The 13,206-nt window shown below is 46.8% G+C and overlaps 1 protein-coding gene across 2 annotated transcripts; it reads right to left on the reverse strand.

The window, feature by feature from the left end:
• Positions 1-133: 133 nt before the first annotated feature.
• ELK1 (ELK1, ETS transcription factor) lies at positions 134-13,200 on the reverse strand. 2 transcript variants are annotated; one of them, XM_006906913.3, is made up of 6 exons: positions 13,147-13,200; positions 5,813-6,086; positions 3,428-3,877; positions 2,328-2,774; positions 1,584-1,685; positions 134-1,498 (listed from the first exon to the last, which is right to left on the reverse strand). In XM_006906913.3, the coding sequence occupies exons 2-6, from the start codon at positions 6,020-6,022 to the stop codon at positions 1,400-1,402; spliced, it is 1,308 nt and encodes a 435-aa protein (XP_006906975.1). In that variant the 5' UTR covers positions 6,023-6,086; positions 13,147-13,200; the 3' UTR covers positions 134-1,399. The 2 variants fall into 2 exon arrangements, with proteins under 2 accessions (XP_006906975.1, XP_015441056.1); XM_015585570.2 differs by lacking the exon at positions 13,147-13,200 and having other exon boundaries at positions 5,929-6,017.
• Positions 13,201-13,206: the final 6 nt, after the last annotated feature.

Consider the following 13,206-nt stretch of genomic DNA (forward strand, 5'->3'; position numbering starts at 1 on the left):
GTTTTTGATACACACCATCATGCTCTCTCATAATCAATCTTATACCCTCACCACCTTTCACACACAGTCATGCCTGTCACATACAACTGGCCCTCACAGCTTCAGGAAAAAAAAATGCTAGCAGCCTCCAGCATCACCTTTAAAAATATATATTTACAGGAACAATTCCCCATTCTCTGGGACTCTTAGAAAAAAAGATCCATTTTGGGGGGAAATAAAACAAACAGTGGAGACAGGTATTGTACTGTCCCCTAAATCACCAACCCCCAGGTCCTCAGGCCTGGGCTGGGCTGGTGCTGAGAGGAGGTGAGCCCAGGAGTCTTTTGAACCCACCCTCTCCAGCCTGGACTTCAGATAGGACAGGCTTTATGTCCCCCATTCCTCCCTCCCAACTCCAGGGACTCTTAAAGGTCCTTTGTACCCGCCCGCAGGAAATTGGGGGGCTGGGAGGGAGGGAGCTGAAAATACACATTTGGTATCAAAAATAAACACTTGGGGGCAGCAGGAAGATTCCCACCCCCCCAAACCCCTTCCTTCCCACCCACCCCACCTCAGATATAGGAAGAGATGTCCCCCTCTCCCCTGTTGAAAAGCCCTGTTTAAAAATAGATTATACTATCAAAATGGCAGGGGGTGGGGGACAGGGAGACCTGGAGTTCTGGCCAGAGGGGCCCCCCAGACGGGGACCACTTCTCCCAAAAATGCTCCAATGGGAGGTAAGAGGCAGGACTCCAAGGAGTTTGGCAGATACAGGCATGGCTTCTCAAGGGGAGTAGAACAAAAGGGGCATTCATCCCTGGCCAAAAAGATAGCTGACAAAGGACAGGCTGTCTGAAAGGCTGGGGTGGGTGGGAATTTCTATCCCAAGGGTGTGAGACTGCCTTGGCCAAGACTTCCAACTGTTAAACAGCACAAATTCTTCCTGGACCCTTGGGGATAGCCAGGAATAAGAAACCACGACAAACTAGCTCTTCTACCCACACCCTAAAATGGAGACAGGGCTCCCTCAGCTCCCCAAAGACAGACTGAGAAATAAATAAAGGTCCTTCTCAAGCCAGACCCTGATTGTCTCATCTTGGGGGAAAAATGTGGAGCTGGGGAAGATATCCTTACCACCCAGGGTTGGGCCAGGCTCCTCCCAGTGGCCTTCAAAAAATAAATAAATAAACCATCCCCAGCACTGTGGTAGGAGACGTGTAAGGGCGGCCACTGGGGGATTGACCAAGAAAAGGGAAGTATGTTTTCTGCGGAAGAGTAATTGAGATCCTTCTTCCTAAGAATCCCCACCCAACGATGACAAGAGCACGTGTCTGTCAGTTAAACTATGTTTCTCCTTGAGACAGCTGGCTGGAGAGAAGTTCAGGGCGTGAATGACCCCAGAATGGGGTGGTAGTGGTAGTCATGGCTTCTGGGGCCCTGGGGAGAGCACCACGGGGGTTGAGAGGCCATCCACGCTGATGGAAGGGATGTGCACCTGGGCGCTGCCACTGGATGGAAACTGAGAACAGAAATAGGGAGAGGTTATGAATGGGGGTCATGCTAGTGTCTCTCACCCTCTCCAAGATGGGGGGAGGAGATCCTACCTGGAAGGAGAGCTTGGCAGGGCTACGGGGTGCAATGGGACTCAGGGTGCTCCAAAAGTGAATGCTGGGGGGCAGCGAGCTGGGCGTCAGCAGCACCGGAGTCTGTGAGGAAGGGATGGTCAGAGCTCAAGTGAGCAGAGGGCAGGTGTGGGAAAACAGAAGAAACTTGGTTCCAGTCCCACCAGATTTCCCAGGTCACTCCCTGAAAGTACATAGGCCTAGACCATAACTACTAAGGCCATGCCGGTGACATCTCCCCAACTTTACATGGACAACCTCTCCCAACTCCTGTGAAGACACCCCAGCCTCATTGCGCAAGATCACCTACAAGACCCCACCCACAAACTTCACAAGTTATAAAACCAATAGCTCAGGGTCAACCTCTAACTCTTGCATTCCACCCCTATAACTCACAGGAAACCCGCTAAACCAATGCCAGACCAAAAAGCCTTGCTCAGGTTACTCATGCCATGTGCCAACCCAGAAACAGTTCTCACACAGGGCCTCTCAGTAGTTCAGTCTCTATCCACAAAACTCACCAGACTTGCCTTTCATTATGACCACTGATCCCTCGGCCTCCGAGCCTCTCTCGCCATTCATTAATCAAGTCCCACACCTCTAGCCCACCGGAGCCAATTGCACGTGAAGGATGCACCATCCCAGTCACTCAGATAACCTCGGTCCCATCCCTACGCCAATCTCATTCCTCCTGGGAGCCAGCCCCGCCCCTCCACAGGCACTCACCAATGTGTGCGTAGGTAGCAGGGATGGCGTTAACGCTGGCCCCGGTGCCTGCATACTGGAGCCAGTTCCTGATCCTGGAGTCCGTTCGGGCCCTGGCCCACTCAGCAGGCTAGGGCTGAGTGGAAGCTCCAGGTCCCGGGGCTTCCGGCCCTTCTGAGGCTGGGCGATCTCCGTGCTGGAAGCTGTGGAAGCCCCGAGGCCACCCACCGGCACTGCACCCTCCATAACAACTGTGGGCAGCCGGGCCGGCAGGCCCTCCGCAGGAGGGACTTCCGGCTCGGCCTTAACGGCTTCCGGCACAAACCCTGCCTCCCCTCTGGCTGCCGCGTCCAACTCCTCCTTGGGCCCTTCTACTTTCACTTCTGGGGGCAGTGGCCGGCCCAACCCCGGCTCCACCTTCAGCTCTTCTGACTTAGGGTTCGGGGCCTCTGGCGGGGTCAGAATGACCTGGGAGAGGAGGGTGTGTGTAAAGATTGCTGGAGCAGCAGAGCCAATGATTTCTCTTGAAAAGTGGGACTTGGTACTAACTGCACATCAGGGCAGCTCCTCCAACAAGAGTGGGATTAGTCAAAGAAGTAGGGATTATTCTGGGGCAGCTTCTCATATCTGAGGGCAGGCTGCAATTTAGGGGTGGGACAGGACTCCAGGGGATAGCACTCTCAGTCATGAAAGCAGAGGTTCTAAAAAAATTGCTTTACAGACTGCAGCATCTGCCTCATCTGGAAGCTGGTTAAAAATGCAAATTCTTGGGCACATTCCTAGACCCACGTAATCAGAAACTCTGGGGGTGCACCCCAGCAACCTGTGAGTTAAAAAGCCCTCCAGGCGATTCTGGTGAGTGAAGTGAGAGAACCAATACATTAAGCAAATGCATAAGTTCAGGGCACCTACTACAAGTTGGATGTACTATTAATTGTATCCCAATCTCTCCTCAGTTCTAGCATAGTTCACCTCTCCAACCCTTTCTCCAAGGGGACTTTCGTGTCTCTCCTTCCACCGCATATCCTTTAATAAGACATTTATGTCCCATTCCCCTACTTCTCCCCATTTAGTAATTGAACATCCCTCCTGTTATTGAATTTCCATATTCCAGCCCTTACCTGGAGGGGCAGGCCAGCCTCCTCAGTCTCCAGGCAGGCCTCCAAGGGGCTAGGACTGGTGCTCTTGCTCCCTGAGTGAGGCACTGCTGCTCCTGCCGGGGCAGTGTTGGGAAGCACTGAAATGGGCCGTGGCTGCAGGGGTGGCTGTGGCTGCGGCTGCAGGGACTGGATGGTGAAGGTGGAATAGAGGCCCGAGCGCATGTACTCATTCCGGCTGCTTCGCGCCAAGCCACCTGGGCCTGCCATTCCTGCACCCTTGGGTGTGCCTGGCTTCCCAGAGACAGTGTCCCCAGGGACAGCATGTACAGCAGTGGGGGCCATATTTGCCATAGTGGAAGTGATAGACACCTCGGGCTGGGGTGGGCAGTCCTCAGCAGAGCACCCTGCGACCTCAGGATAGGACACAAACTTGTAGACGAACTTCTGGCCACTCACTTTGCGGATGATGTTCTGGGAAGGGAGGAGACAGGATAGGGGGCCTTAGACGAAAGGGCCAGGGTAGAAGGAGGATGTGGATGAGGTGGGGCGGTGGAGGGATGTGTCTCCTAGTATCTTTCTTCCCTCGTGCCCCTCTTCTGTCTTTCTACATATGCACCATCCTGCATCCATGTCTGCCTCCCAGCCCATTTCACATCTTATCCATCTCTCAATTTTTGTGCTCCTCCCTTCTTCAGTTTCTCCCTCTTTCTGCCCCATTCTGATTCCCCTCTGTATTCTTCTCCAGTTTCTCCTTCTCTATTCTCCATTCCACAGTTCTTCCTTTAGTATACTGCCCTTCTCCCCTTTCTCTGTCTCCCCTTCATGTCTGTCCCCAATCTCTCCTCCTCTAAGTCTCTGTCACTTTTCATCTCCACCTGTCTGATTTCCTCACCCTTACCTCAGACACCCACCCCCTGCTGCAGTGGCTTCTCTCTACAATGGGGTCCACCTAGGGGAGTAGGTGTAGGAGCAGGTTTTTCTCCTGGCTTCAGGAACCTGGGTGTCTTGGGTTAACAGGGTCAGGTCTTGGGGGTGGCTGCTAGGACACAGTTTTAGAGTCTAATGTAGTAAGACAGAAAAATGAAGTAACTGATATATAAATGTTGGAAGAGACTAAATTAATGTAGAAGAATATAGAGATAAATTACTAATATAGAGGATTATTTAAAACTATTGACACAGACATGGAACGGGAAAGTCACTACGGTGAGGAGCTGCATTCTTAATATACTTGTGAAGGTTTAAGCTAAGCAAATGAAGTAACTGATAGTAACTAGACAAGAATATTAAAATACTGATATAAATTTCGGGGAGAATCTCAAGGCTGGCTTGAGTGAGGCACAGAGCATGTTTGGGATATTTCAGGTTAGGTCTGGAGGATCTCAGGGATGTTCTGGTGGTCTCAGAGCAGTAAGGCAGTTTCATTATTAATACTGTTTTAGAGGTTTTACCTAAAGGAATAAAATATTAAATGGAATGTATGCTAAAAATGATTAAGGGTATGTAGCATAGCTCCAGGGCTGTTCTGGGGGGCAAAAGGGATTTGCAGGGGCACTAGAATCCTCTAGGGACATCTTAATGCCAGTCAGGTACATCATAGGGTGGGTTTGTGTTTTGCAGAAAAGAAATGAAAAGGATATTAATATTGTTTTGGAAGTTTCAGGTAAAGAAATTAGAAATTTAAATAAATGGTATAAATTTTGGGGGGAGGGAGGGGGAAATCCAGTGCTGGTGTGGGAGTCTAAGAGGATAAGATGAGGAAAATTTAAAATTTTAGCTATAGGAAAAAGGGGATAAAATAAAATGATATAAATATTGGGGTGAACCAGCGTTGCTCTGGGAACTCAAGATGATTGGGTGTGGAGCTGGCATTATCTATGTTGTTTTGGAGGTTTTATCTAAAGGAATAACAGAAAATAACTGATGATGTTGAGGGTCCCAGAGGATAAGATAAGCAAAGGTTAGTATATTATTATCATGGAGGTTTTGATTCTAGAAATAAGAATCTTCTGGAATTCTTATTCTAGAATAAGAGCAGATTATGAAATTACCGTGGGAGTCTAGGACCGGTCCGGGTTCCGGAGGACAAGATGAGGAAGAATCACTATTAATAGCATTTTCAAAAGTTTTGGCTATAGGAATAAGGCAAGAAAATGAAATGTTGTGCAGTGTGGTGGGACAGAATGACTTCGAAAGTTTTAGCAAAAGCAGTAAGAAAAATAACAGATAATGGGGGGGGGGGTGTGGGGGGGGGGAGGACAACATTGGTCTGAGAGTACCAGAAGATGAAGTAAGAACTGGAAAAGTTTAATACTGGTTTCAGTTATAGCTATAGCGATTAAGACAAGAAAACAAAATAACTGACATATATTTTTGAGTTCCCAGACCTGTTCTCAATGGCCTTACCTTATCATAGTAGTACCGCAAAGCCCGGCTGAGCTTGTCGTAATTCATGTTGGTCTTGTTCTTGCGCAGCCCCCACAACCGGGCCACCTCCTCGGCATCCACCAACTTAAACTCACCACCATCCCGTGAAGTCCAGGAGATGATGTGGCCGTTGCCTTGTTCTCTCAGCAGCTGCAGCAGAAACTGCCACAGCGTCACAGAGGGGTCCATCGCTGGGGAAGCGCTCACGCCATCCCAGGGGTACCTGGAGGGCAGATGGCTCAGAGCCAAGAAGCTGTAGACACAGGACAGGATAGCAGTAAGCAGGAAGATTCTTTTCTTGCCATCTTGCCTCTACCTCTGTCTCCAAACCCCATCAGCATTCCTTAAACACCCTCAGACCAAATTCAAAGCTCCTCAGCCTGGATTTGGATGACCCCTGTATTGGGATGAAATTTTGGGGGACATTAGAACAGAGTGAATGAATTTTGCATGTGGGACAAATGTGAATCTTTGAGGGCTAGAGGGCAGACTGTGGTAGGCAGTAATATCTCCCCAAAGATGTCTACATTCTAATCTCGGGAACCTGTGAGTATATTGCTGCATGTCAAAAGGAACTTTGAAGATGAATTTAAAGTTACAGACCTAAAGATAGGGAAATTATTCTGGATTATTCAAGTGAGCACAATATAATCACATGAACTCTTAATAAAAGCAGGAGAAAGAGGCAGAAAGGCAGCTCAGAAATACGCAGTGACAGAAGAGGCAAGAGAGATCCAAAGCATGAGAAGGACTCAACCTGCCATTACTGGCTTTGATGACGGAAGGGGGCTGAGCCCAAGAATGTGGTGGCCTCTTAAAGTTGGGAATGGCTCTCAGCTGGCAGCCAGTAAGGAAACAGGTATCTTAATCCTACAACCTCAGGGAACTGAATTCTGTCAGTGACCTGAATGAGTAGGAAATAGATCTTCCCCTGGAACCTCCACAAAGTAATGTAGCCCTGCTGACACCTGTATTTTAGCCCAGCAAGACCCGTGTTAGACTTCCGACTTACAGAACTGTAACATGATAAATCTGAGTTGTTTTAAGCAGCTAAATTTGTGATAATTAGTTTCACCAGGAACAGAACACTAGTATAATGGCCCTTACCTGAACATTTTCATTTGTATCTTCTGCCATATCAAACATCAAGTTTTCAGGAGGTTCCTTCTGCCAGCCCCTCGCAAAGACTGTTCATTCCATGTGGGGTTCCCTTCCTCTGCCTAGAGGTCTTCCTCATCATTGAAATCCCAGCCCCTGGGGCCTTGGCTTTATGAAGACTTCCTGAAACTGAATGCTTGCTCTCTTCTGTCCCTCTACACGCACTCCTCAGACCTGTTACTGTCCCTATATGTTCTTCTTCTTGATAACAACCATATATACCATTTATTGAGTGCTTAATATGTGCCAGGCATTGTTTCAATCAGGCAATACAGCCCACTGGACAATCACCCAGGCTCTACAGCCAGATTGCCAGGGGAAATCTGGTTCTGCAACTTATTAGTGGTGTGATCCCTGGGCATGTTCTTTAACCTCTTTGTGCCTCAATTTTCCCATGTGTAAAATAGGGATACTACTACTACTACTACCTAGTTCATAGGGTTATTGTACAGATTAAATGTAACATACCTGGGGTATGCTAAACTCTAAACAGATATTAGTTTCTGATTTGTTCATAATTCCTTACCCACTATTCCAAAATCCAAAAAACTCTAAGAACAAAAGGCTTCTTTGTAATCCTTTTGGCAGCAAAACCTGATCTTAAACAAAACAAGGCCTTTTCTGGTCTTTCCTAATCCTTACTGAGTGTGACTATTCATACATTTTGCTGCAGAAATCTGAATGTGGCTGATTACGGAGCCCACTAAAGGTGTTATGTAACATCTTGTATGTACACCTTGTTAACTTTATAAAATCTGAAAAATTCGAAATGCTGAAACACAGCTGGCCCCAAGGGTTTTAGATAAGGGCATGCAGACCTCTACTGCTATTTTTACAGGTATTGACTCATTTCTCCCTCATCACAATTCTGAGAAGTAAGATACTCTTATGCTCGCTAATTTACAAAGGAGGAAGCCAAAGCAAAAAATGTCTAAATGACGTCTATAGGCCATATGGCTCTAGGTGGAAAAAGCCAGGATCTGGACCCAGGCAGTCAGGTTCCAGCTGTCTAAGCTTTTAAATAATTAGGTGAAACTGTCCCTCACACTGCTTCTAAGCATGCCCCAAAGAGAACAAGACTTTCCCTGTCCCCCTCACCCCCACCCCAATAACTGGTCTCTTTGCTGAGTGCAAACTAGAAATAAATACAAGCTTCCTATTGCTTACAGAATTAGCTTTCATCTATCAACTGTTCACTTGCTGGGATTGTTGGATTAAGAATAAGACCTTCCAAATCAGGTTTCAAAGAACTTCCATTATTTATAGCTTGATTCTTTAATCTATAATTAAATATACAGTATGATACCCTTATGTCTGAGCTGTCTCGAAGGTCATTCAGAAAACACAATTTTAGGCAATTATACAAGCCACAAAGTCATGAAGTGTCCAGATTAGAGAGTCCTATCATTGGAACCCTCACTGAGTTTATTTCAAAGGCCTGCTAGTTTCAGAGGCACAAAGGGTTCAGTGTGACTCCTGGTGGCGAAGACAAGCAATTTTAGCAATTCTTCTTTTGGTGGCAACAGAACCTATCAATTAAGGTAAAATCTGACAGTTTGCTTCAAGCCTCAACAGCTAGCAGGGTTCTATATATTGTTTAGTATCACATTTCCTACTTGATCCCTAATAAGAGGTCTAGTAATTTGCCTTATTCAGTATGTATTTACCTTTCTTCATCTCATTTAGCAAGCATTTATTGAGTGTCTGCTGTGGGCCAGGTGCTCTAGGGAAATGGACATTTTATTGGAGAAGAGAGACAAGAAACAAGATAAACAAGTAAATAATGTCAGATGGTGATAGAGCTATGGAAAAAAATGACGCAGGGAAAAAGGAATTTTTGAAAAGGTAGTCAAGGGAGAGTCATCGCTGAGGAGGTGACATTTGAGCAAAGATATAAAAGAGGAGAAGGAATCAGATTTCTGACAACCTGGAGAGCAGTGATCCAAACAAAGGAAACGGCCAAGGTGAAAGGTCCTGAGGCTGGAGGACACCAGGCAGGTTGGAGGAAAAGAAAGGAGTCTGGCACGGCTGGAGAGAGCAAGGTGACAGTAGTAGGAGATAAGAGGGGCAACAGGGGCCTGACTGAGTGAGCCCTTTTTGGGCCTTGTAAAGACTTTGACTTTGAATCTGAGTGAGACAGGAGCCATGAGAGGGTTGTGAACGGAAGGGTGACAGACTGTGACTTGGATGTTAACAGAATCACTCTGGCTCTTATGAGGACTGACTAGAGGCTGAAGAGGCTACTGCAATAGTCCCAGTGAGATGGTGGTGGTAGCAGCAGAATTGATGAGAAGTGGCAGTGTTATGGATAAAATCTGAAGATGGAGTAAATGGGATTTGCTGACAGATAAATTGAGAGTGAAAGAGGAGTTAAGAGTGATTCTAGGTTTGTGGCCTGATCACCTGGAAGGATGGAGACAGCATCAACTAAGATGGGAGCACCGTGAGAAAGCAGGCTTTGAGGGAAGAAGAGGAAGTCAATTTTGGAGACAGTCAGTCTCAGAGGCCTATTAGACACCTACTTACATTCTGTGAATAATAATATTAATTTAAAAAATAAGACCAGTCATATAACCTTTACTATGTGCTACATACCATTTTAATCATTTAACTTATTTAATCCACAAACCAGCACTAAGGGGTGGGACTTATTATTACCCTCTCATTTTCCAGATGAGGAAATGGAAGCACAGAGAAGTTAAGTAACTTTCCAAAGGTCACACAGCTGGAAGCTGGCAGAGCCAGGCACTGATCCTAGCCAACTTACAACACTAGCTCTCTATGAAGAGGAACAGAGGGGTAAGATCTTACAGGGTGACAAGGATGCTCCTTTACACATGGTGAGCAGGGAGGGCTTCCCTGAGGAAGTGACATTTGAGCAGAGACCTGAAGGAAGGGAGGTAGCAAGCCATGCTGACATCTGTGGGAAGGGTACTTCAGGGAGTGGGAACAACATGTACAAAGGCTCTGAGGTGGGCACGAGCTTTTGACATACTAGATCATGGCTACCCTGAGTTCATCCAGTTCCCACCTCTGAGGATATGAATGTGTTCTCCCTGCCAGGAGTGCCCTTCTCCCTTCTGGCACCTGATGAACCCTTTATCACACCATTAAGTATCAAGTTCCAGCATCTCCCAGGCAGAATTAAGTCTTCCTCTGTGTGATCCAATGTGCCAAATAATCCATCTGCCCTTGCAAAGCTGTTCTTGTTTCTGGGTCTTCAACCTCATACTTCTCTGCCCTGTTCTAACTGTGTGACCTTGAGCATGTTGCTTACCCTCTCAGGGTCTGTTTCTGCATCTGTAAAATGGGGGATATTTCACTCTCAAAGCAAAACATCCTGAAAATACATCTATTCTCAAAGGCTTTTGTAAGGATTAAATATTAATATATGTAAAGGATTTAGAAAAATATCTCCGGCACATGGTAGACACTCAAGAAATGTTAGCTATTAGTTAGTGTGTTATCCTTCTTCCTCTCTAAGCCCCTCTCCTCAACTTTATGTATCACTGAGACCTATACTATTTGGCTCCCATTACCTCTCAGATCTCACCTCCTATCCCTCCCTCCACTCAGCTCCAGCCATACTGGCCTCCTTCGTGTTGCCTTGAACATGCCAGGCACAATCCCACCTCAGGGCCTTTGCACCGGGTGTTCCTTTTTCCTATACTCTTCCACTAGACATTATGGCTCCCTCCCCGACCTCCTTCAGGCCTTAATTCAAGAGTCGCCTTCTAAGTGAGGCCTGCCCTGTGCTTAAGATTTCAACCACCCTAATATGCTATTCCTACCTTCCCTACTTCATTTTTCTTCCTTAGCACTTGTCTAACATACCATATAATTCTACTTGTTTTATTTATATAGTCAGTTGCCTCCACTTTTAGCAAACGTCTGTTCCACAAGGGCAGGAATTTCCACCTGCTTTGTTCCTTCCCACATTCCTAGCACCTAGAAGAGTACCTCGTACTCAGTAAGTGCTCAGTGTTTGTTGAGTGAACAGTTCCAACTAACTAGATAGCCTCTTAACTAACTCTCATATGCCCTCTTCATCTACATCTGCCTCCCACACTGATTTGTCTGAAATTATATTTTTCCCATTCATTCATGCAATAAATTCCTATCAAACACCTACTCTATACTGGGTATATTTTTAGGTGCTGGAGATCTACCAGTGACTAAGCAGACAAAAACTGTAAGTCCTCATGGGACTCCCATTCTAATGGGGAGAGACAACACAATAAACTGGTAAACTATAGTGTGACCATTAATGATAAAGGGCAAAGGGACAAATAAAGCAGAGATGGGGCCCAAGTCCTGCTAGGCGTGCAGGTTCAGATGGTCAGGGATGGGTTGACAATTGAACAGAGCCAAGAAAGGAACCATGCAGAGCTCAGGGGTAGAGTGTTCTGGGTAGAAACAATAGCCAATGTAAAGCCCTGGAGGGCTAGATCACAACTGGTGTATTTGAGGACAAGTGAGGAGGTCAGTGTGGCTGGAACAGAGTTGGGGTGTAGGAGTCAGGGCCAGAGAGATTATTTGTTTTATTATTAACTCACGGGTATTCTTTATTTACACTGGAGAGGATTCTAGTTCGGATCCCATTTTACAAATGAGGAAACAGGTGCAGAGAGAAAGTGGTTAAAACAATAAGGTCACACAGCTTCTGGGATTGGGGGTAAATGGAAGCTGAGACAAGCTGTGCAATGGAGACAGCTCTACAGGCAGGAGGAACAGCAAAAACAAAAGCTTGAAGATGGAACTAATTTGGTTTTTAAGGAGTGGGGCCTCACATGTGATGGGATGAGGTGAGAGAGGGGAGCCTTAAAAATTCTCCTGTGTTCTGAGGGGCACCCTAACCTGATGCTTACTGGGTCACTTTTGAGTAAGGTATTTAATCTCCCTATGCTGAAGTTTCCTCAGTACCTATCTAATAGGGTTGTAGTGAAGATTAAATGAGCTCATTAATATAAAGCACTCTGACTGGTACATAGTAGGTACCCAATAAATGTTAGTTCCTATTAGCATTACCACTATCACTCATGTATTCATTTATTGCAGTGAGGCAGAACATCTTAATGGTTAACAATGTGCATGAGGGTGTGTGTTCTAGAGTAAAAAAAGACCTGGATTCAACAAGCACACAAGCTGATCCACTATTAAGAAGAAGGAAGAAGGTCAGGGAAGACCATGGCTGATCCACCACAAGGAAAAAAGGGGAGAAATAAAAGTACATAGGCTGACCCTCCTCTAGAGGAGGGATTACAAAGCACTGAACTCACAGGAGGGAAAGTGTGAATGCAAAGACGCAGGTAGCAGGAAGGCTAATGAATAGATCCATTGCAAAGCTGTGGTGGTAGTGTAAAGGCTCATCTTGATTTTCTGGGGCCAAGGGGAGCAGAAAAGCACATTGACTCCTGCACAATAGTGGAGAGAGAGAAAGCCATCACACAGACTGACTAAAAGGAGAGGGGTCAAGGCCATGGACTGGACTACTGAAAACGGGGAGGATATAAAGCACTAAATTGATCCACTATTAAAAGGAAAAGAAAAGCCCAAGGACTGGAGCATCAGTCTATAAAAAAGGGAAGATAGGGCAATGGGCTGGTAACTAGAGGGATGTGAATATAAGCATGTACTGATACACGGTAAAATGGTGTGTGCATGATAAAGCCATAGACTGATGCCCTGGAAGACTGGAGGAGGCAAGAATACAAATTCACAGATTTATTTACTGTTAAAGCGGAGGGTACAACACGGATTGATTCACTCACTACAAGGAACAGGAGGGGTGGAACAAACAAGGCCACAGACGGGGTCCCTGAAAGTTGAGGACCTATAGTCAAGAAGTTGGACAATGCCAGAGACTAGTCCCCTCTAAGTGGGGGTGGGGGCAAGACCATGGACGAGTCCACTGCAAGGTGGGGTGGGGAGAAATATAAGCGCGCAGACCGATCCACTATAAAACAGGAAGGGGGGTTAGGCCACGGTCAGATCAAGGGAGGACATAATGCCACAGGCAAGTCCACTAGCTGTGATGGTGGCGGTGGGGAGTCGAACACCAGTAGGCCATGGGCCAAGCCACATCCCTTGCGCGGGGGCGGGAAGGATACGTGGGGTCATGGACACTGTCCTCCACCTTCCAGGCCCCGACTCACCTGTGCGTAGCGCACCGGCGGTGTTGGCAGCTCCGGGGGGCGGGGGCTCCATGCGCCGCC

Source organism: Pteropus alecto, unplaced genomic scaffold (assembly GCF_000325575.1).
Source record: "Pteropus alecto unplaced genomic scaffold, ASM32557v1 scaffold392, whole genome shotgun sequence".
Classification (NCBI taxonomy): Eukaryota; Metazoa; Chordata; class Mammalia; order Chiroptera; family Pteropodidae; genus Pteropus; species Pteropus alecto.

What these genes read in the sequence shown, in the direction of transcription:
- ELK1 (XM_006906913.3), bottom strand. Translation starts at nt 6,022, where the DNA reads ATGGACCCCTCTGTGACGCTGTGGCAGTTTCTGCTGCAGCTGCTGAGA. An exon ending in TGCGGTACTACTATGATAAG is followed by an intron (nt 3,878 to 5,812) that starts GTAAGGCCATTG and finishes CTCCCTTCCCAG; the next exon opens with AACATCATCCGCAAAGTGAG. An exon ending in AGGCTGGCCTGCCCCTCCAG is followed by an intron (nt 2,775 to 3,427) that starts GTAAGGGCTGGA and finishes CTCCTCTCCCAG; the next exon opens with GTCATTCTGACCCCGCCAGA.